The 23,156-nt window shown below is 33.6% G+C and overlaps 1 protein-coding gene across 2 annotated transcripts; it reads left to right on the top strand.

The window, feature by feature from the left end:
* The first annotated feature begins 795 nt into the window (after positions 1-795).
* Positions 796-21,117, top strand: LOC129370726 (regulator of G-protein signaling 8-like). Of its 2 annotated transcripts, XM_055046906.1 has the most exons (6): positions 796-939; positions 2,388-2,447; positions 14,131-14,241; positions 14,708-14,769; positions 17,320-17,486; positions 18,352-21,117. In XM_055046906.1, exons 3-6 carry the CDS (start codon positions 14,141-14,143, stop codon positions 18,544-18,546), a joined length of 525 nt encoding a protein of 174 aa, XP_054902881.1. In that variant the 5' UTR covers positions 796-939; positions 2,388-2,447; positions 14,131-14,140; the 3' UTR covers positions 18,547-21,117. The 2 variants fall into 2 exon arrangements, with proteins under 2 accessions (XP_054902881.1, XP_054902874.1); XM_055046899.1 differs by lacking the exon at positions 2,388-2,447.
* Positions 21,118-23,156: the final 2,039 nt, after the last annotated feature.

Genomic DNA, 23,156 nt, shown 5'->3' on the forward strand with positions numbered 1-23,156 from the left:
GAGTGAGTATAATCAGTGGTTGCACAGAAAAAAAACAAAGTTTTGGTTGTGAAAGGAATATGCATTTACCACAATAATCCATGCAATGTGTGCAGAGAAAAAAAAAAAAAGTCTTCTTCCCTGCACACAATGCAGATGAAAAAGTTGCCAGCCACAGTTGAAAGATAAAATCCACCTGTTTAGAGTTGTATTTGAAAGATAGTCAATTACAAATTTGACCATGGCACTTCACTTAATGCAATGTTTTGATTGTTGATTCTATGCTGCATAACTTTGTTTTTGTGTTTTTTTTTTAATGTAAAGCCCTTTAAAATGTCTTGCTGCTGAAATGTGCTATAGAAATAAAATTTATGTTCAGGAATGATTTTTGTGTATCTCCAAATTGTTTTTAAATCAATGTAGGTAAGCAAATAAGTCATGAATAAAACATTTAAAAAACTTGAAAATGTTTGTCAAAGAAATGTATTGCTTATGCTGTAGAATTATCATCTTCATTAAAGAAAAAACATTCAACCTATTTACTCCATCCCCAACCCCCCTTTATATTCACATGTTTCACCTTTTCAAACACTGCATCACCAAATGGCATTTCTCCTCCTCACAGATGTGTTCAGGGTTGTCCTTGGAGATTTCCCCAAGCAAACAAAACTGTTTCGCTCTCTGACTACACTCACCCCCCCTTGCCTCCATCCATCTCGCCTGTCCGCACTCTCTCTCTTCTCCCTTCGATTTCACACCAATGAGAGTGCAGCATGTAGCTCCCACTCACTGGCATCAGAAACACGAGATATCTTTAGTCTTGAGCTACACAATTTCATACAAATAACAGCATTGGCTAGACAGAAATCTGCGTTCTGCCAAAACGCACATTGGTAGATAGGTAGTGGTAAAACAGGAAGGGAAGAGAGTGCAGCTGATCTCTCATACATCAGGCTCAAGGTAAATGATCCATGTTAATTTATTGTATGACACTGTTATGTAGTTATTCTATTGACACTGAACTCTGAGCAATGTTTAAGGCTTGGTTAACCTTTAGAATTCACGAGTGATTACCATGCTTATCTTTACATAGTATGCATGCTTACTTTTCACACAGGAAAACACTTAATAAAGTAATTTGTTGTCTTTGCTGCTAACATTGAAATATGAACCAAATAAATGCATGGCAGACATTTATTATTGATATCCCACAATTACATTTCATCCATCTTACTCTGTGCATGCCACATAATCAAAATTCTGTATTGTATATTATGTGATTTCTGATTAATACATAATACAATTTACACATATGTCAGCACTATGCTATCTCAATTTAAAAATATATATTTTGCCTAATCATCAGTTCAAACCTCACTACTTTCCTCACTTGATGCTAAAACTCTGTGGGCTTTCAGTTTAATAAATATTGAGGTAAACAAAGATGGGGCCATGCTTTGAAGCCTATTCAAGTGCCATCTCTAGGCAATGAGTTTTTAAATCTCCCCATAGAACCGACATGGTTCAGTCATTCTTGCCTTATCCATCCTTATCCGCAAAATTCCTAAGGGGTATATTTATCAGAATTACAAAACCAAATGCTTATTTCTTGTAGAGTTTACATGTGCAGAATCAAAACACATGGAATTATTCATTTATTTTGAATAATTCAACTTGGTCTTAAAATTATCTAAAACGTAGCCTTTTCTACACATGAAGGGACGTACCTGATTTCTATATCAAGACTGGAGGTAGACCTAATTTACACATATGTCAGCACTATGCTATCTCAATTTAAAAATATATATTTTGCATATTTCTGGGTGACATTAAGACTGGTTCATTTTTACATAATTGTATTAACATGTACCACACAGTTAATTAAAGCTTTATAAAGACCACAAACAAATGCCAGAAAGAGTGCGCTGATGCTTATTTTCATTATATTGCAGGAATAATAACAATGAGTGAAAGCCATTATTGTTTTATCTGCTTCAGTACAAACATTTCAAATGCCAGCAGAAATGTTATTTAAAATAAGTTAAAACCATGCAAATAATTGTACAAATCCCAGCATGTGTGTAAACACTTGAGTTTGTTGGGAGAAGTAATGGTTATAAAGTCTAACAGCCAGAGGGAGGAAGGATCTTTGATTTCGCTCCTTTGTGTAGTTAGACTGTAACAGTCAGTCATGGAAGGAGCTCTCCAGTTCAGCACCAGCTTAATGCATAGGGTGGGAGACATTATCAGTCTATTTTAGGTAGTCTTCCAGTTTTCCACCACCTGAACTGGATTAATGAAGCATCTTAGCTCCATTTGCTCATAGCCTTCCTTAGCTTATCTCACTTTCTGAGATAACTTTCTGCTCTAACATACAAAACTATAGAAAATGTTTGACACCATCACAGAATCAAAGAAGGTCTTCAAGAGCATCCCCTGCATTCTCAAAGACCTCAGCTGCTCAGCAGGTAAACTGCTCTCATACTATCACTGTTATAAGACCAGTTGTGTTTATTGTTCAGGTGGATTCCCAGGTACCTATCTCATTGTCCACAATGTCACTGTGGTGGATCTGCACTTGTGAAGTCCTTACCATCCCTGGTAGTGCTCCAAATATTCTGATGTAATTCTCTTGGCAAAATAGCCAAGAAAAAATACAACAGTCACAAACTGTTCTATCTTTCCAAATGGTAGTTCAAATTAAAATAGACTCAAGAATCCTTGCCTGGTATTTGGGTGTGTAAAAGAGTAAGGAGGACATTGATGAGGAGCAAATATTGTGAGCAGAGACTATTTTTCAATAGAGTGGTTCATAATAATCAGCTTTAAAGTTGATTATTTAGGTTGCAGAGCTTTAGTGTAATTGGTTTTCTAGATTTCTAACCACAAGACCTTCTTTCTGGATTAAGTCTTGATCTGGTATAAGTGGAGCCTGTTTCAAACACACAAGTTTGAAACAGGTTTCATTGACAGTTTACTTTTTGTAAATAGGATATTGAGTCAAGAGACGTACAATAAAATATTTAAGTACTTCTATTTGGGGAAAAAAATAATTCCTTAAAGTTATAACAAATAATTTATGATAGGCCTGTATTACTTGAAGAACAACATAATTTAGTTTATATATTCAATATGTTTTTAGTCTGGGTACCAGATAAACAATTTATATTTTTTGTGGAGTTAGAGGAGTTTATATGAGAGGTTTGCAAGTCATTCTACTTGATCAAATTAAAGATTGCATATTTTAATGTTTTCTTGAAATCAATGACCAAAACATTAGACATGTTTAGAAAATGTTTTACTTTAAATCCTAATCCCTTAATAAAAACCTATGCATGTTGAACTAAGGCTCTTTATCTAAGTCTTATTCAAACTATTCTCATTATTGTGCTGTTGCATCTATTATGCTACTTTTTAAGGTGATTTTCAAATTATTTGTGCCAATTGTTGTAATTTGTAATTGGTATTAGAAATTGTATACTTAAAATAGAATTTTGTCATAAATTAATGAAAGTTTCTCTCTGTATAATATTTTCAGTGTACATTTGGTACATTTGCTGAGTATTTTGCAGGGGATAATCCGGGAGTGTCCCTGTGAACCAGGAGGATGAGGTTAATGATATTAATGCCCTATTTTGGCATGCAATTTCACTGCTGTCCCCTCGTTTAGCTCCCATCCAACCCATTAACAACAAAGAAAATCTAAAAATAAAGAGGCAATTCATAATCCTAACAGTATCAAAATTCCTGAAAAACGATTTCCTAATGTATTGTGGTTGCATAAGCATTTTGTTTTAATTCTTCTTTCAATTGCTTCATAATCAATGATGTGCAGATAAACATTTTTTATTTGTAACTTCACTTTTAAGCAAGTCTCTGTTTGTGTCACCCCTGAAGATTTTCCAGGGAAAGAAAGTCATCTTCTCTGCAGGCTCTTTATTATTACTTTATAAATGAACTGGACTGTTATGCCTATGCAAAATAAAAGTCAAAACTCTTCATAGGCAAAACCAATCAGTGTGGAAAGCCAAAAATAAAATAGAAAATTATTTCTATGATTGATGGGTAAGAAAGCAGTCATTCAGACAGTTTTCTTAATCTAACAAGAAATCTGTGATTTGGGGTCTGTTCCAATTTTCAAACCAAACGCAGTGGTTAATGTAAATGAGCAACTGCACCATAAGCTTGGCAGCATAATATTAAATGACTGTGTACTGCTTACATTAATATGACAAACTTAGTAAATCCCCTAGAAGCGAAATGCTTTTAGTGGCAGCCCTTGGAGTAAATCCACTGTCTGCAATCTAAAATAAATCCCTGGCACAAACTGATTACATAAATGGCTAAAGGCGGGATGAGTGATAAGAGACCTATCCTCAGTTTGTAGCACTGTCAAAGCCATACATAAGAACATATTTTAGCACTTTTGTCAAAAGACCCATTTAACTGGGAAAAACACTGCATACCTGTGACTTTTTCTTTCTGCTAATTACTGAGCATTAATTTATTAAGTGCCGTAATATGTTCTGACCTCAATATTTTTAAGACATATATGTAGCTTTACCTTAAACTGTCTCTCTTTGTGCCAATTATAATCACACATTAATGTGATTTGTCACTACCGAGTCCCTGCTGTCCAACCAATCCTCCTCTAAGGTTAAATTTAGCAAGCTCATGCAAAAACCCATTCTGTCCAGTTAAATCAGATCATGTTCAAATTTAGCCCACAGCAAATGACATGTTCTAATTTTATCATGGAGCTAAATGTTATCCAGCAGTTAAGGCAAGACATTGGCTGGCCCTCATCAGTCTTGGCAGTGCTATTGATAGTCTGATCCAGCCACGGACAGACAAAACCTATTCATGTCAAAGCATTTCACCTTTTTTCCCAAAAGGAGCAAGTCACAACAGCAAAGCTACAAACATTTATTACCGAGATTGGCCACCTCTATTATAGAAACAGGCATCTGGTTGCTAAAACAAAACCTTATCAACAAAACATAATGAATCCATAATGAATGTTCTGCCAATAGATTACAATACTTGGAGCTGCTTTAAATATTGACATTTCTTATCAGCAGACAATAAATTCAGGTGACTGGTCAATATTCTTTTACCACTGGCACAACTTTGCTATATCATAATGTTTTCCAAGAATACACTGAAATAGTGCAATGGTTTTGAAGCTGTATTTGATGGTGGTACTTTAGAAATTCTGAGCCTTTAGAAAGGCGCAGAATACAAAAATAAAAAAAAGCTAATAAAAATAAAATAAAATAAAAATCTATCTATCTATCTATCTATCTATCTATCTATCTATCTATCTATCTATCTATCTATCTATCTATCTATCTATCTATCTATCTATCTATCTATCTATCTATCTATCTATCTATCTATCTATCTATCTATCTATCTATCTATCTATCTATCTATCTATCTATCTATCTATCTATCTATCTATCTATCTATCTATCTATCTATCTATCTATCTATCTATCTATCTACCTACCTACCTACCTACCTACCTACCTACCTACCTACCTACCTACCTACCTACCTACCTACCTACCTACCTACCTACCTACCTACCTACCTACCTACCTACCTACCTACCTACCTACCTACCTACCTACCTACCTACCTACCTACCTACCTACCTATCTATCTATCTATCTATCTATCTATCTATCTCAATCATGTTGACCAACACTATGACATTGGTAGCACCAAAGAAAAATGTGCTGAGTTAGTGGTATAAACTTTAAACTAGGCCTGATTGTGCTGATGTACAGTAAATACATAGAAAGTGAAATGGCCAATGGAGCAGAGATGTGACATTGATGTGGTGAGATGTGATGAGTTAACTTTTTTGCAAATGAACTTGATGAAATGATATCAGACTTTTATTGAAATCCCTCAATTGATTGTATTCCAAGTTGACTTTTAGAATAGACAAAGAGTTTAGGTGTGGTCAAAGGAAAAGGATTAATGGTGAGAAAATACCATAAAATCTTTCAGCATACCCTATTTTAACATTTCTGACAAAATGTCTGGTGTTTTTTTAAACATTGTTTAAAGTCTTAGCACTATTAATAATAATTATAATAATAATAATAATAAACATTGTCGTTACTTTAACATCCTTACTAACAAAAAGAACAGCAAAGGTGCAGTTTTGTTACCACATCAGCAAGGTTCCCAGCAATGTCAAAACCAATTTAATCTCCCGTTCATCATTGCCCTCGCTATATTTAGCAGCAGTTCTATTTCCTACGAGCAATCACAACTGCCATTTTCACATTGATATTTTTAATACATTCACCGAACAACAAAATAACTAAACGGCATGTTAACAAGGTATCAAAAATAAAAGGGAATTAGAACCTCCTTCATATCTCACCCCAAGTCTTTTGCATCACATTTGTTTGTATTCCCTGAAGCCTTTTAAGAGCTGACATTAACACAACAGAACTGTGTTTACTATAAACAACAATGCACATTATCACACGACACTGGAAAAAATATGAGATGACAGACAAAATCAGCAACCTACAGTATTTTGCAAATGGTAAAAGAGTTAGAGAAAACATGAGTTAAAAATAATATATCTTAACACTTTCAACATATTTATTGCTGAGATATTACTCATTCTATGCAGTTCAAAAGTATGCAAATAAAAAATACTGACTTATGCTATACCACCTAGCATTACAAAAGATCCGTGTAATGCAGCTCTTTTATTTGCATTATTTTGATGTACCCATTTAATATTCCTGCATCTCAAATTTTGTTTCAGCCACTTATATATATTCTTTGGACTTATATTATAAGCTTAGAAGATAATTATATTGTGCAGTTGCAGTTAGACCCACTTTATTAAGATACCAATAAATAACATTTAATGCTAACAAATGCCACAAGTAACATAATTATTAAATAGAGAACATATATGATTTCATTAGAAATCTAAATGCAAATGCTCTGTGAAGAACATGTGGATTTGGTAGAGAACATAAGTGAACAATTAGTATCATAAGTGAACAATTAGTATCATGAAAACCAAGAAGCACAATATGAAGGTCAGAGATGGAGTCGTGGATATGTTTAACAACAAGTATACAAGCAGTATTCCAAGCCTAAAAGATATCACAGAGAAACATTCATTTTATCAAATTAAAATATAAAAACATATGTCACAACTGTGAGTCTAGGAGAATACTGCCATACACTTTTACCTCAACAATTTTCAAAGTAAAACAGAGAAAAGAAATAATTCATTATTAATCCTTAAGTGAAGTCAAGTGCAAAATCCTCTGAAACAAACTATCTTTTTAAGTGGGGAATTTATACAGATTAAACCAAAGAAGTGGTGGGAACCACTTAATAAACTCAACAATTTTAATTATGCACAAAGGAAATTAATTGTAAGTTCTTTATGAAGCAATAGGAATGATCATTTCCATGATAATTTCCATGATACTGGAAATGAATTCAAAGTCAGACTGTTTCCTATTCTGTTGTTACTAAAGGTGGCAACAGATGGTTAGATCCATATTTTTTTGTGGGCTGTCAAGCTTATTGTATTTATACACACACAAGTTCAAGGCTGCTGTTGTTCTGCTGTGGCTCAAGTCTAAAAACTGACATCTTTGCAGCAGGGAGGAAAGAAACAGGCAAGGTTTTATAAATGCCTAGTTACTGCTCAGTCACTCTCATCTGAGTCACCCTGCATCTTAATTAGTCTGGAAACAGCAGAAACTCACTTGTGGGAAGAAAATAGTTTGAAAGGTTAAGGTGAAATTCTCTCCTTCCTATATTTGGCATCCCACATTTAACAGACTATGAGCTATTTTGAATGTAGTATTGTATGTGTCTCTGTCCATGTGTGCAGCAGCCCTAGACTTCTCAAAAGGACATTAATTTGCCTAATATATTGATAGTTTTTCATTACTTTTGTTCATGTAAGACCTATAAATGTTTTCACAAGGAAGTTACTTAAGATAGAAGAATTTATCACATGCATTTCTTTATATTCACAGTAGTTAAAATAATAAGCTAATTATGTCTGAAGCCAAAGATATGAATCACATGCAAAAGCAGGAAAGTGAGGCACATGGTCCTGAATAGCTGAGTTAATTTTCAAGCCTAACAAGTGATTAATTAATACATGTAAAGATGACGGTTAATATCTGATGATGTGGAAAGCTGTAGTTAAGAAAAATGTCATCCCTATTTTATGCAACAAACTCATACCCAAACAAATGGACAACAATCCTCAGTTTTCTTTTATTATATTTTATTATAGATGTATATCAAACACAATCACACATATCACAGATTATAAAGAATTCCTCACCTTTATCAAGCAATAGGTTAACAATTAACATAAAACAAGTTTGGATGATGGATTGGAAGATAAATTGAATTGGTCTGTATAACTGTCTTCACACTCTTAATTTATTGGATTTGTAGATGCGATGGTATTTGTAACGGTGAAGATGAAGTAGTAAGCTATGGGATCTAAAGCAAGAACATTGACATTAGGATGGTTGGAGAATTGCCACAAAATCTGGATGAGATGCAAATCATGAAACAAAGGCACCTCCCAGGAAGCTACCATATAAAAAGAAATTAATTTAATAAAACAGGAACTATGACAATACTGAAACACAATCTATAAATCAAACAAGAACACACAAAACTAGAAGCCTATCTAGCTGACTTGAGGAAAATATTTTTAAATCACAATGCTGCAATAGAACATTAGAGTATATTAGCTGAGGAAGTAAATGATTTAATGCAAATCAGGTGAGCAATTTCCACTTTCTGTGGAAGGATAGCAAAAAGGTAAAAACAAGCCAAATAAAATAATACAGAAATGCCAAAAGAAAAATACAACAAAACTAGCCCCAGTAGTGATTGGGCAAGATGTGGGGCACATCTTTGACAGAGGAAAGTAGGAAGTAGGAAAATGGGAAAAAATGGAATTTGTAGTCAGATATTTGATTTTGTGATATTTAATTTTCTGATGGATACTTTGTATTTAACCCATACAAGAAAAACTTGTACCATTTGAATAATCTTTTTTTTTCTATTTTTAATTCCGAAATATAATGTTGAGTGTGAAAAACACTTATTTTAAGCTTTTTCTAATCTTTTTTGACCACCAAACATGGCTCATCTTTAAATTTTATATTGCATAATTTAAAATAAAATACACTCCGTTTTTGTTTTGTTTTTTTTTTCTATCCCTGCTTTCTGATGAGACCCCTCCTGTCTATAATCATCACTTTATTTTTACTGTTGAAGGCTGTTGTTTTTACACAATGTGGAAAGACTTCCCAGTTCTGTGGGTTTTCATCAGTGATCAAACAAGTCACTTCAGTTACATTTGAATCTTTCAGGAGGATGTCCGTATGTGGCAGAACAGTGATTAGCTAACACTGTCAGGGAACACCTAGTGCCCTGGAGCATTCTAGAATGAATCCAAACAAAGAGCGGAAAAACAATACTCTCTATAAAAATACAGGCTTTCAAAATAAACCACCAATCAATAAATGCATACCCTTTTCAGCTGTGCTTATGACAGACAGGTAGACAAAAACTTATGTTCTACTTGTTTCTTGAGTGGATATCAATAACAATCCAAGAGTAGTTGCAACAAATAGATCATACTCTATTTCCCCTGATCATACTCTGATAGTACAAATACTAATGGAGCCACTTTGGTAGCAATCATTCTATCATGTCTGTTTCACTTTTTTTTTTACCAGACCCTTTTGCCTGGGAACCAACAAAACTGAGAATTCTTGCACTCAAGCATCCTTACATACTTTATGATCTTTTGTGTCTGTGGTATAAATCTTACTTTTGTACTGCAGAGGGAAGATATATTTTGTTGGATATGAAATAGTTTCAGCTGTAGAACTTGCAGAGTAAACTAGCATATTCTTAAATTAGGTCACACTAATGAATTCAGAGGGAATTTGTTGAGAACTCTTAACAAAATACCAGCTAAAAATACACATCCACTGAACAGAACTTGAGGACATCTCTCATTAGCATTTAAAAAACGAAAACAGGGATGAGATCTAAAAACCTGTATTGCATTGAGTCAAGCAATATCCAACTTACATAGACATGCACATACGTATGTCTTCCTGTCTACACAAGAACTCTGCATTTACTTCATTTTTTAAATAATTTCAATGACCTAACTATTGCCAGTATATGCCTAACCCCAAACCAACTAAAACTCAATTCACACCTTTTCTCTACACCTGCCCCCCAACACAAAAACATCACTTTTCATAGGCACTGGGTCCTCACAAGTACTTGATGGAGAAATGCACTTTACAAGTTGAGAGATGTTAAAACACACACATGGATTTTCATGTCACAATTTATACTCATTGGGCATACAAAGAAACTAGAGGACAAGGCAATGTTGACCAATGCTTTTATTGGTCAACATATAAGATATCATATCAACATATCAGACATTCACAAGAAATTCTTGTCTGAGACAATTCTTGTCTGAGACATTAGAATGCTGGAGCTGTTTTTAGATGTACTTTTTCCTCCAGGAGTCGGCCTTACTGCATGGTTGAATAGAACATGCACTGTTTCCTCCTGACTACATGGATATGTCAGGGATTTTTATAAATAGCTCAGTAGCACGTGTCTGCAGCATACAGCACACTCAGGAACCATGGAGCCTGATTTTTGTAGCACACAGACAAGCCAAGAAAATAGGCAGAGGAAACGCATGATATTGAGAGATTAACAAACATAAAAAATATTAAACTGCATGAACTGTATTGTGACTACCCTTGTCCACTAAAAAAAGCATGTAATGTCATATAATATGCTTTAACATGGGATTCATAATTTTAGTGGAACCAATCATTTTATTTGAATGATTTTCCAGATGTGCTCACAGTCATTCTAGGCCATTTATTGGAAACAAGATACGGATTTTATTATTATCATTTTTTTAAATGTTCAACCTACAAAAATTTCCATTATAACATTCCAGTAATTTAGACTTCTTTCAAAGACATGCTGGAAAACATGGCACTTTAGTGAATAATAGTAGTGTTCTGTCCTTCCCCAACTTGTTGCTGCTGTCTGTTGATTATATGGCCGATGGAAAGTTCTTCAAGGGGAATTTGGGTTTTGTGCAACATTTTCAATCTTGAAAATATACACTGTTATGCCATGGAAAAAAGATTTATCAAAACAGGCAAAAGTTTCTTATAGGACTTTACTTAGTTTATTGCCTAATTATTAGGTAGATCTATATATCAAAATATTTTAGATCACAATATTATTTATGTCTGGAATATTAAATGTTTAAACTGTAATGGTGTGACAAAAGTAATTTTCATTCAGGTTAGCAAAACTGAGAATTTCAGAGAATTGTACCATGTCGACATTAAATTAATCGCTTCTAAATTAATAATGGCCACTTTCTTTTGTATCTCTAACAGGAATACCTAGCACTATTTTTTTTCTCCACCACATCGTGTTTCAGATCAAAAACACTTTACACGACACGATACATTAGTGTTTTTATTTTGTTACTTGTTTATTCTTTTATACTTATTCACTATCTTTTGTTTTTGCAGCACTCTGAAAATAACTATCAGTGAAGTGAATCTGCCTTGAGGTTATGACACATTTTGATGAGCAAGCAACCTGCTTTTCTCGTTCTTTGCATCTTTTTTATCCATTACAAAATTATATATAACATGGGTTTTTCTGGCTCAGGCAGCATCAGTGCTATGGTTTATTTAAAAAAAAATTCAGGTGGTTTGAGTGTTGTGAGATTTACATGCAATAGGTTAGGGAAAGTTTGGAAAACAGTACAACATAGAAGGGGGTTAACTCTTAGTGACGCAAACTAAGGTTCTTTTTGCAAATATATTTACGCCTCTCTGTTATTCTGACCACAAAGTAGGGTGACAAATAATTCATGTTAGCTACTACCAAAACCTGACGTACAGTTGTTCCTGTCTGAAGGCAAATGCACATGTTTTGTCAAATGTCCAAGTATATTAAAACATTCTTTCATGAGTGAGTGGGGAACATGAAGTGATATTTTTAAAAGCTTTGGAATTTATGTGGTTGGTGTAGCCCATTAGTTTCAGTAAAAGGCTTTTAGCTGAGTAATGAACTGTACATTTGATGCAATGTTCCCAATTTACGTTCCAATCTTCAAAGTAGTCCATCGTTTCATTTTTTTTTTTCTGCAGCAGCGTTATACTTCATATAAACTGCATATAAAATACTTTTTTGTATTTGGTAAGATGTATGCATGGAGGGATAAAGCAAAACACATATACAGTTTAGTTTTGGCATTAATCTACTATAAAAGGCACAGATGACTTCCTATAATGAGAACACTCTCTTCACACAAAAATATCTTGAAAATATGAAAACAGGAAGAATCATAGGCAGATGTAGTAATTCAGATAGAAAAAGGTGATTTCAATCTAATAGTGACACGAAGATACCAATTGCCACCATTGGTGTTAATCTCTGAAAATTGCTTTAACTATCTTTTTTTAAATAAAATGTTTATCCTCTAAAAATATGTTACAATCTGTCAACAAAAAAATTTCAAACATTTTCTGAATTTGTAGATATTTTTCATTGTGCAAAATAGGATTGCCCCTGTTTTTGCTTTGAGAATTTTTGTGGATCTAATACACCTAACCAAAATATACATTTTTTTTTCTCATGATTGTAATTTAGACATGCACTCAATAGTTCCCATGCTTTTTAGTGAGCAAATGTACAAAATATGTCTAATACATTTAGCTAAATTTGAATTTAGCATTGATTCAGCAAATATCTAAGCTTTGATTGTCAAATTATTGACACACACAAAATTGTAGCTTGGAGTTACTGTTTCTTAGCAATTTCTAGAGACTGTAAAGTTTCCATTACCACTTTGTAAAACATCATAGGTATTAAATAGGTATAGGTATTAAATCATTGTTATTACCTATAGAAAAAACATACGTCAGACTACAAATTAATTGATCATTTAGTAAACTCTTTGCTCTGCTGGGTGCATGCATGGACTCTTATTTGACAGCACAGTCTTGGTTGAACAATAATTTCTTCCCAAGCTTAGCATATTTTTTTTGTTTTAAGCCTCCCCTGATGTTCTTTTTCTATTCACACAATGTACTAAACTGTTAATTTGCCCGCCCTCCCTCCTATCTCTCTGAGTACACATCTTTTGACTGCAAAAACAAATAAACCTGATCAGCTTTACAGCAACCCTGTTTGTGAAAGCACTAAAATACCATTTGTTGAAAATGAATACACATTTTTAAAATGTTCAGATTGTCTTTTTTAAATTTATGTGCATCTGACATTCATATCCTTGATAAGCAGTCAAAAAACATATGGTGAGACTTTAATGTACACATAGATCAACATAGTTTAGTTCATGAGGATGAAATTGGAAAATATTAACTAGTACAATAAAATGCAAAAAAAGGGACTTTTGTCTTGTTTTGTTTAAAATAACCCTAGTGTTAAAGGATGTTTGTGGCTTGTGATACAGCATCTTTATAGTCATGCCCCATCTGTTGTGACTCATGTGTCCCACAGGCAGAACACTGACAAACAGAATAAGACAGCAGCAGTGTACAAATGAGTTGAGGCAGACTGTTATAGGGAAAAGGGGGTATGGTTTATTTTTGTGTATTTATAGCTCAGGTGGAATGAGGGAATAGCTTTTTTATTTCATTTATTCAATAATGGTTTCTTTTAAATGGTCCACACACCAAAGGCTAGTTTCATAAAATGTTATACACAAAGGTAAATTGCGTATTAATTAAATTCCATTAATTATTTCAGCTAGTATAAAAAATGTTTTTAACTGTTATGTTTATTCCCTCATTTGGTTAAATTGGCTGTAGATGTTGCCATCAACATTTCATATTTTGTAAATGACAAAATTGGAAAGAAAAATAATAACTTTTTTTAACAGTCAAACTATTTGGGAATTCCTAGATATAGAGATGCCATGACTTTGAATGCTTCCTATAGAATATCTTAGAAGTTTGAGGAAACTGGAAATACCATGTTCCATGTCATTTGTGAACCACCCACATGTTTTATCTCCAGGTTTATCACCATGAAGACCAGATTAGGCTGTCTTTCCAAAAAATCGGACTCCTACAGTGACTTCTCGGAGTTCCTGCCTCCTGCTCATGAGACCACAGCAAGATGTCTGAAGTGAGTCCACTCCTCAAAAACAGCATTTTCTTGTCAAGTATTTTTACAGGCCAATGAAGAAAAAAACATTCCGCTTAAACATATATCTTTTTGCGATGTCAGTTTGATCTTTAGAGTAGAATACTCATTTTTTAGGCCAACAAATTGCATAATAAATTCTTTTAAGTTGTCCGTTCCAAGTAACATATTTCAACAGATAAAGCCCTTGCAAAAGTTTATATATAAAATTTTATATGGTTTCAGGAGTATTTATGACAGCCATATTGCAACTACAAACTTCACTGCAATATATTGTGGTTTTTGTCTTTCACTATCTAGAGGACGATTCATTTAGAGCAGCATATAGATCACGTAATAATCCCTATCAAAATGTCAAGACCCATGTTTGGTTCAAAAAAATCAATCAAAGCATAATGGCTTGTTACCATATGAATGAGTCTGTTCTCTTTGGCTTTTTCTCCTTCAGACTATCAACAGACGAAGTTGTTCGATGGTCTGAATCATTTGATCACCTTCTTGCCCACAAATGTAAGTTTCTGTTAATTACTTTTTATAAAAATCATTTCTGACCTTATAAGAAAGTTAAATATAAAGTAAAAAAAATAACAATACTAAGGCCAACTTAATATACCTTCCTTTTCTTTGTAAATGAGGTTTACTCCTGACATGAGTTAACTCCAGTTGTCCCCCTTTCCAGCTCTTCTTATGTAAGAGTCTTATTTCTATGTTGTCAGGGCTCCTAACTCAATAATGAGTCACATACTTGTCACTGACCTTCCCCATTGGACCAAGCACAAATTGGGACAGACTTATCATCTCAGTTTTTTCTGTACTGACAGGTCGTGAGTTTATTCTCAGTTAACAAGCAATGTGACGTCGCATGCATGACGTGAAATCAGCTGAACTGACTAATGAAAAAGGAAATGATCAGAGACCTTAGCTCAATCTGTTACAATGTAATAAATCAATAGTAATAAACATTTTATAATTTTTTAAGCACTATCATTGTGTTTCCTGTATGAATAAAGACTTATTTTCACAGACATTGTGTAAATTAATATTAATGAGAAGAGAGCCTTAATAGATATTAATTTATTGTTGAAATTAAACAAACAATTTCATTAAAGTAATTTTATGAAATTGACCAAATATCTTCCTTGGAAATTCAATAAGAAACCCACAAACTGTTTCTAATGAGCTATGGATTCCTATCTTAGCTCATTCTCCATCTGTCCTTATGTCAACTTGACTATCTGTTCTAGTCCCTTTGTGCTGCTCAGCTGCCTTCAGCTGTGAAATCAGCGGTCCACAATCTAACCTTTAAAATAATCAGAACATGTTCTTATGCAATGCTTAGCTAACAAAAAAACATTTTACCTGAAATAACTTGGCCACTTTGGCTTAGGGTGGCGAAATGAAATATTTAACTATTATTTTGTTGTTTGAAATATATTACTGAACACATGAAAATCAGACAGGAGAATTAGGTTGTAAACTGCAATAGTAACAATTTGACAACATTTCTGAGTAAACTGCTGCACACAGAGCAAGCTGTTGATTTTACACAAATGAGCATTTTTGGATGTTTGATCACAAACTCATATAATGAGCTTCACTTTCAGGACAGGAAATTGCCAGCCATAAACTGTTCCTGTCTATTTGTGTTGTACACTTTTGGCACTTTTGGCACTTTGTTTAATTTAAAAATATGACTCTTACATATAATGTTGGGTCACCTTAATTTAAGAAGAAACATGATTTTTTGACACAACACATGTCAAACTTTAGGTAGTAGACCACACTGTGTTTCTTGTTATCCTTCTATGCCCATTTGCATTACTGTATAATTAGCAAAACAGCCCTTTTTGTGCTTACTAGCTTTGTCAAACAAACATCAGAAATGAGCAGGGTGGAAATTAAAGATCAGCATGAGACAAGCTTGTAGAAAAACATGCTCTTCTTCTGTCATCATCACTTGTGAGAACATTAATTGGTCACAAAGCTAATTTAAAACATCAAAACATGTTTTTTTTTTGTTGTTGTTGTTGTTGTTGTTTCTGCTTTAACAATTAAAACACGACCAACTTCTTACAAAAAAATACAGTCAAAAAATATCTAAAAACAACACATTTTATGGCTCACAGGAAAGCCACCTCTTCACACTCCTGTTATGATGCAAGTTTAAAGTTTAGAAAATAGAAGTATATTTTTTTGCATGAAACTACATATAATCTACATATAAATTGAAAATGTATTCATTTTACACATTTGCAACCCACCCTGCTTTTTACATAGATACTGATTGGGTCAATTTGACCCAGCAGTCAAGTTGAAGGTTACCCTCTTGTGATGTTTGTTTCTGAGGTACAGCAATAATGTTCCTGTGTCAGTTTGACCCATGGAGTGTTTAACAGTGCTGTAGAGTCAGAAACCAGAAAATTCCTCCAAAACCATTTTGTTTCTGATTGTTAATTCCAATACTAAACATTTCAATCAATATCTGTACAATTATGTTTCTTTTATTACTCATTCACTCATTTGGACATAAAAAATAGGATTTGCTTTTTTTTGTAAATCCCAACAATAACAAAACAAAACAATAATTTTCTTGAAATTGATCTTTTGTACATTTTTTTATATAACATTTTCATTCTTTTTGTTCAATGGGTGATCTTTATAATTGAACTTAAGAGACGTATATTGTTCAGGGTCAAATTGACCCACAGTTTAAAATTAAGACAATGAGTCATGCAGAGTATTTAAGTTTCTCCCACTTCTGCTGAATATCACTCAGAGTGGGTGAAGTTTGCCCACCGGAAGATAAAATGTTCCCTTCAAAAGTTGCATGAACACCTGCTTTCTTGCAGTTTTCTAGTGAAATAAAGACAATAGTGAGAAAGTGGGCTTGTGTGCGTGCATTTGTACATGTATGTGGTGTGGTATGGTGTGACTGTGGTAAAATATGGTTCATAGCTGCAGGAAAACATGTGGAATTGGACATTTTTTAAAATCTTGTTTAATCACTGTACAGATTTTATGACATGATTTTGTCCTGTCTGTGTTATTTGTTATGTGCAGATGGGCTTGCTGCATTTCGAACATTCCTCAAGTCTGAATTCAGTGATGAAAACATTGAATTTTGGATGGCCTGTGAGGAGTACAAAAAAATCAAGAGCTCAACCAAACTTGTGTCAAAAGCAAGCAAGATATTCAAGGAATTCATTGAAGTTCAGTCACCAAGAGAGGTGTGTTATATCTGTATTTTGATGTTCATAGATAGAACATTAAAGCTGTATTACAAACATCTTCCTTCGGCCAAGACAAAGTTATATTTCAGAAATGTTAACCTGGCAACCTTTGAACTTGAGCATTATGTTTTACTTTGATGGTAAAAAAAGTGTGCTGACTTTAATCCTAATGGTTGTTATATGAGGAGCATTACAGGAGTCTTTAGTGCAAGATCAAAAAGTACAGCTTTGCAGCTCAATTTACTAAGGCATTTTCTTTACAAATTTGGCAACACTTAAATAATAATATACTACTTTTCTAGCAGTTTACATAATATTGCACAAACGCTTAGAAAAAATCCTACTGTGCAAGGTTTATTGACATAAAAAGCTGAAAAAGATAAACTTGGCTATCATTGATATCAGTATTTAGGAAATGTCAGTGTTTTTTTCAAATCGTAATAGGAAACTTTGAACAAATATGTTTTTATAGCTAGTGACCTGGTAGTTTATTGAACTTTTGAAATATTACATCAAAAGAGGATGGAAAGTTGAAGTGCAGTTTCTGAAGAGTTGAGCTATGGATTTGTTTTGTTTTGGTCCATGGTCACATAATGGTGCCACACCTAACTGTCACTGTAGTTCACATGTGTGTGCTTGAAGTGTGTGTGTGAAGCTGAATTGTGATTTTTTACTGGACAGAAAAGAAAAAAAAATAAGCTGGTCGGCAAAAAAAATTTGTTGCTTCTGGTCACACAAAACATTGACAACTGTTCTGTTTCTTTTATTGCTGACAGTATTGGGAAACTTTTTTTTTTTTTAATTCGTAATGCTACTTCCCTAACATTCAGATGTAAACGATCCGTTTATCTCATACTGTCAGGTGAACATTGACTACCGGACAAGAGAGAAGACCAAACAGAGCCTGTCAGATCCCACTCCAGCCAGTCTCAATGAAGTCCAGGGTAAAATCTACAGCCTCATGGAGAAAGACTCTTACCCACGATTTCTCAGGTCCAAAATGTACCAGGATATTGTCAACAGGGCACATGCGCAAGGTCAGCGGAGGTCTGTTTGACCAATACTGCAGACCACAGCGGACCAAAAACTGGACCTATATGGTATATCAATCTTTGTCCCTTTGACACCATATCAATACTGTGAATAAGCAAGAATGAAATGACCTGCTTGACTGTTTTCTGTACACCTGTCCCAAGCATGCAATCCCCATAGAAAAATCACACCTCTTTGAATTGCATTATATAGTGAGGAGACTCCTGAGGGACATGTCGTAAAACACATTTCCTAAAATTAATCTGCATCATTCAGCAAATGTATTCATTGTTATATAGGTCATTTTAAAAATTGTCACAGTGATATAAAATATATAAATAATGTTTTATTCAATAGAGATGAATGAATTGATGTCATCTGTTGGGATGTGTTCTAGGAGAGATAACACCTTTTTGTCACTTCTTGTCAAGGTGTTACTGTGTCTCAATTTGGATGTTTTTACTAGTGCAATGCTGCATGGTGCCAGGAGTACTTACTGCATGCAGGCAGTGTCACAATGAAAAGAATAGTTTTCTCTCCAATAAAACTGGGGATGATAAATAGCTACACAGTTAAACCCTGGATAAACTTGTGCCATCTGCAAAGCCTCTGATTACAAATATCAACCTTATCAAAATGTCTTATTGAAAAGTTTTGATAGTTTAAAACTATCAGCCATTATTAGTTGAAAGTGCACCAGCAGTTGCAACTCTTAAGTCCTAGTGCAATTGCAGCACTAGCATTCTCACATTCATGACACATAAAAACAATAAAAACATTTTTAGTTTTTTATTTGAACCTATTGGATAAAAATATATATATTTATTTTCATTTGTTTCAACAGGAGACAAAAAATTACTTGAAACAGTATTTTTGTTTTGTGGATTTTGTCTTCCCCCTGTCATTTACTTGCTACTATTATGGAAACTAGAGGTGCTGTCAAAGTGAAAAGTACCTGATCACCATGTCAGGTCACTACAGAGAGTGGAGCATCTTCAAAACTGGGTAAGATCTTTTGAGTAAAACCAATGAGATAAAATATGACCACCCTCACAATTAGGAAAAGATAGTGCCCAGGGGTTTCACTTCAGTACTTCTAATAAAGCAGTGCATTTGCATTAAACATGGTGAATAGATTTTCTTCCTCTTTCAATTGTATTTGATAAGAACAGATTTTTTGTTTTGTTTCACAGTTCATTGGTTTGCTGGTGGCTGGAAAAAAGTGTATTTACATAATTATTGTTGAGGTTGGAGGTTTACATAAACTCAATTTATATTGTTTTTTCTATTGATTATTATTATTTTTTAAATTTTGACCATGCATTATTCATATCATCCAATTATTCAAATCAGTGTTTTTTCTTTTATAAATTTTGTGATTCGGCATACTGTACAGTCATGCAATCGCAAGGTACTTTATATTCCAATTAAAGTAAACCCACTTTCTTTGTGAGCTAGAATGACTTGTACTCAAATTTTGGGAGTTTCCGCAGACAAAATGAACACAATAACCACCTATTATCTGTGGTTATGTCAAACTACAATACTTACTCATGAATTCATATTAGATAATCCTGTATTTTCAACTGGATCAATTGTATAATAGTGAAAACATTTACCAGAGTTCACTGACATTTTCTTAAGTGTAGTTATTCCAAAAAGTGGAGGCTTGTTATTTTTGTAAAACCTTTACTTTTTTTCAGCAGGAGGACACAGACTCACAAAGAATGGTCATTGAAAATATTTTCTTTTTATGTAGGCTGGTCAATATTAAGTGTTAATAATTACTGAGTCTGAAATATTGCTGAAATCCCGAATCAAAATATAATGCAGTCGATTCAATATCTAAATTTGTAAAGTGTGATTTGCATTCAGTAATTGTGGCATTTAGCTCACAATAGTAGCAGGGTTGTTAAAGTTTGCTTGAAGACAATTAAGAGAATTTTACCGGAAACAACACCGTGAGTTCCCGAAACCACACTGAAAAAATCTCGTAAAAGTGTCAGGGTGACCCTGCCGGACCACGCACAGAGTAAAAAGCTGTGCTTTGAGGGTTAACGGTCTGAAGAAAATTGTCATGTCTGAGCAAAAATTGTCATGTCTGAGCAAAAAATGATGAGTTAACCAATTTATTTTGTCAGTAGAGAAATAGTAAAACACTGAGGGAAAACAGTAAAACTGTTTTTTTTTAAGTGTTGCAGTTGTTGTGGGTGACTTACTAGCTGTACTCGGAAATCAGAATCTTTGTCTCTTGTATTTACCCCCCTTTTTAATATGGATGTTATTTAGTAACAGCATGAGTATACTCTTTAATTTTTATGCATTTTTTTTATTACCTATATTTGCTGCCATATGGATAGACAATAAATGACAGTTTAAAAATAAATCCAGAGTAGTATTGTCAGTACCTTATGGGACTTCGCCCCATTACGTGCACTGTGTTATAAAAAACGACAGTATATTCTGACTCCTTAAATAACAAGATTGAAACTGCTTTCTTTACAATACATGTACCAAGTACTCCATCATGTTTAAAGATGTATGTGTCTGTGTATCACATGAATGTAACCTCCCCATATATTTTATGAATAAAAATCAGAAGATTATACATAAATCAGTTTTTTGTTTTTTTTGTTTTGTTTATTCTGTGTTGTCCTTATAAAGCCAGTGAGGTATTACTGTTATGAAACTGGAATACCGACCTAATTTTCTGGGACATTTTATGTCTTCAGTAAAAGAGGACACAAAAATTTAAAAGATAGGTTTTTGTTTAATTTAATTTTTTACATTTTTTCCCCCAAAATATTAATGAATGTTTACTGGTAAAAAAAAAAATTAATAAAAAGTACATGGAGGTAGATTGTAAAGAACATTGTTCCACATCCTAACATGACCTTTTGTTATATTCACTGCTTTGGAAGCAGTGACTCATACTGAAGGATGTAGTGAATGGATTTCTATTTTAAACCACCACTGCCTGAAACTGAACATCATAAAACCTGAATGTATTATTTATTTCAGTATTTTTACTTTCCATCATTAAAAAAGAAGCAACATCTATTTTCATATATATATATATGGATATATCAGGCACTGGTGGGATGAAGTTGCCCACATGCCAGAACATTTCTATTATTTTTGCTTTTTTGATTTGTTTGTCTTTCTGGAAACAAAGAGCAGGGTGAATGTGGGGCATCCCCTAAGTAGACACAACACAAACCTATCTGGGCCAGGAGACGGCAAACACAGCTGACACAGATTTGTCTATGGATTCAGTTTAAAATAAAGCATAATCTATAAAAGCTCAAATGACGTCAAAGTTATTTTACACCAGTGTGAATAAAAACTGTTTTTATGAGTCTCACCTGATTTAAATTTCTTCACAGCTTCATAATTTGGCTATGTGGAAGGTTTCTACAAAGATTTTTGATCGCTTATATTTCCTATCAAACCTGAGCCTGCAACCTTTGTTATGAAAATAACTTTCATCTCATAATCGTGTTATTTTTTTGTCAGCCTGTCACAGGCACACACATGCACACACACAAAAATCACTCTAAAAAGCATCAAATATTTTTGAAACAATGTAATTTGAGGCAAAACTCAATGGGTATGAATTGTGAGGGGCTGTACTTCTTGTTCATCTTTCCTGGATATCACCATCTCACTTCTGTTGCTCTACAATTATTGCTGCTACTTTGTTATTTTTCTGTTTTTCCCTGTGTCTCAATCAATTGTAAACACAATACCTATTGTGCAACTCTGCAATGACTATGGATCATAGGGAGAAAGAGGGAACACTTGATTGCTCCCACTGTTCTGTCCTGAGCCAAACAACAGAAGCAGGATGTGGAGAATATATGAGAAAATATTGATTTGTTTGATTAGTAACCAGTTGAATCAAAGAACTCATTCACACCATCAGCAATTGTTTCTTGTCATATGTTCTTCAAAATGTAATTGCTAAGTTCAGTTGTGTGCTGTGATAAACCTCCAAAATACATACTCAAAAGCACCGACACATTCTGGAAAGTTATTATGGATAACAAAGGATAAGTTGGATAAAACCACAGCAGGATTTATTGCTGGTTGGTTTCATTCATAAACACTGCATTATATTTTGGTATTTGGTTGAAGGTTTTAATATTGTGAAATTGTTCTAATTTATGTGTATGCTGGTTTTACTATCGTACTAAAACTTTTCATTACAAAGATTTTGCAAAAAAGATTACCTTACCGGGTCAAAAAGGACCTTCTTACACATCATAGTGTGAAAAAAAACTGAGTATATTTTCCGCTCAATACACTGGAAGGTCCTCTTTATTATTTTGTATTTTAGTAAACTTTCAACCCTTCACATTTTTTTACATTCCTAACCTTCTTTTTACTTTGAAAGTTCACCTTTTCTCGCAAGTTGTTTTTTCGGTGCAAAACTTTTTTTTTTTCTTTTTCCAGGAAATATTTTTTAACAAATGGATTTGCCTTTGTGCTATTGTCAAGTCTTGTCAAATGTAAGAAAGGGTTATGTAACTACTTACTTCATACTCACTTCTGCTTGCCTGATATATCAAAATTCCTCTGACCTCAAAAAAAACAAGTCAGAACAAGTCAGTCTTTCAACTAATCACTAAGAAA

This window comes from Poeciliopsis prolifica, unplaced genomic scaffold (genome assembly GCF_027474105.1).
Source record: "Poeciliopsis prolifica strain line A6 unplaced genomic scaffold, Auburn_PproV2 SCAFFOLD002, whole genome shotgun sequence".
NCBI classification, from domain to species: domain Eukaryota; kingdom Metazoa; phylum Chordata; class Actinopteri; order Cyprinodontiformes; family Poeciliidae; genus Poeciliopsis; species Poeciliopsis prolifica.

Coding starts and splice junctions, on each gene's coding strand:
- LOC129370726 (XM_055046906.1), top strand. CDS start 14,141: ATGAAGACCAGATTAGGCTGTCTTTCCAAAAAATCGGACTCCTACAGT. Junction 14,770..17,319: donor TCACCTTCTTGCCCACAAAT/GTAAGTTTCTGT, acceptor TGTTATGTGCAG/ATGGGCTTGCTGCATTTCGA. Junction 17,487..18,351: donor AAGTTCAGTCACCAAGAGAG/GTGTGTTATATC, acceptor TCATACTGTCAG/GTGAACATTGACTACCGGAC.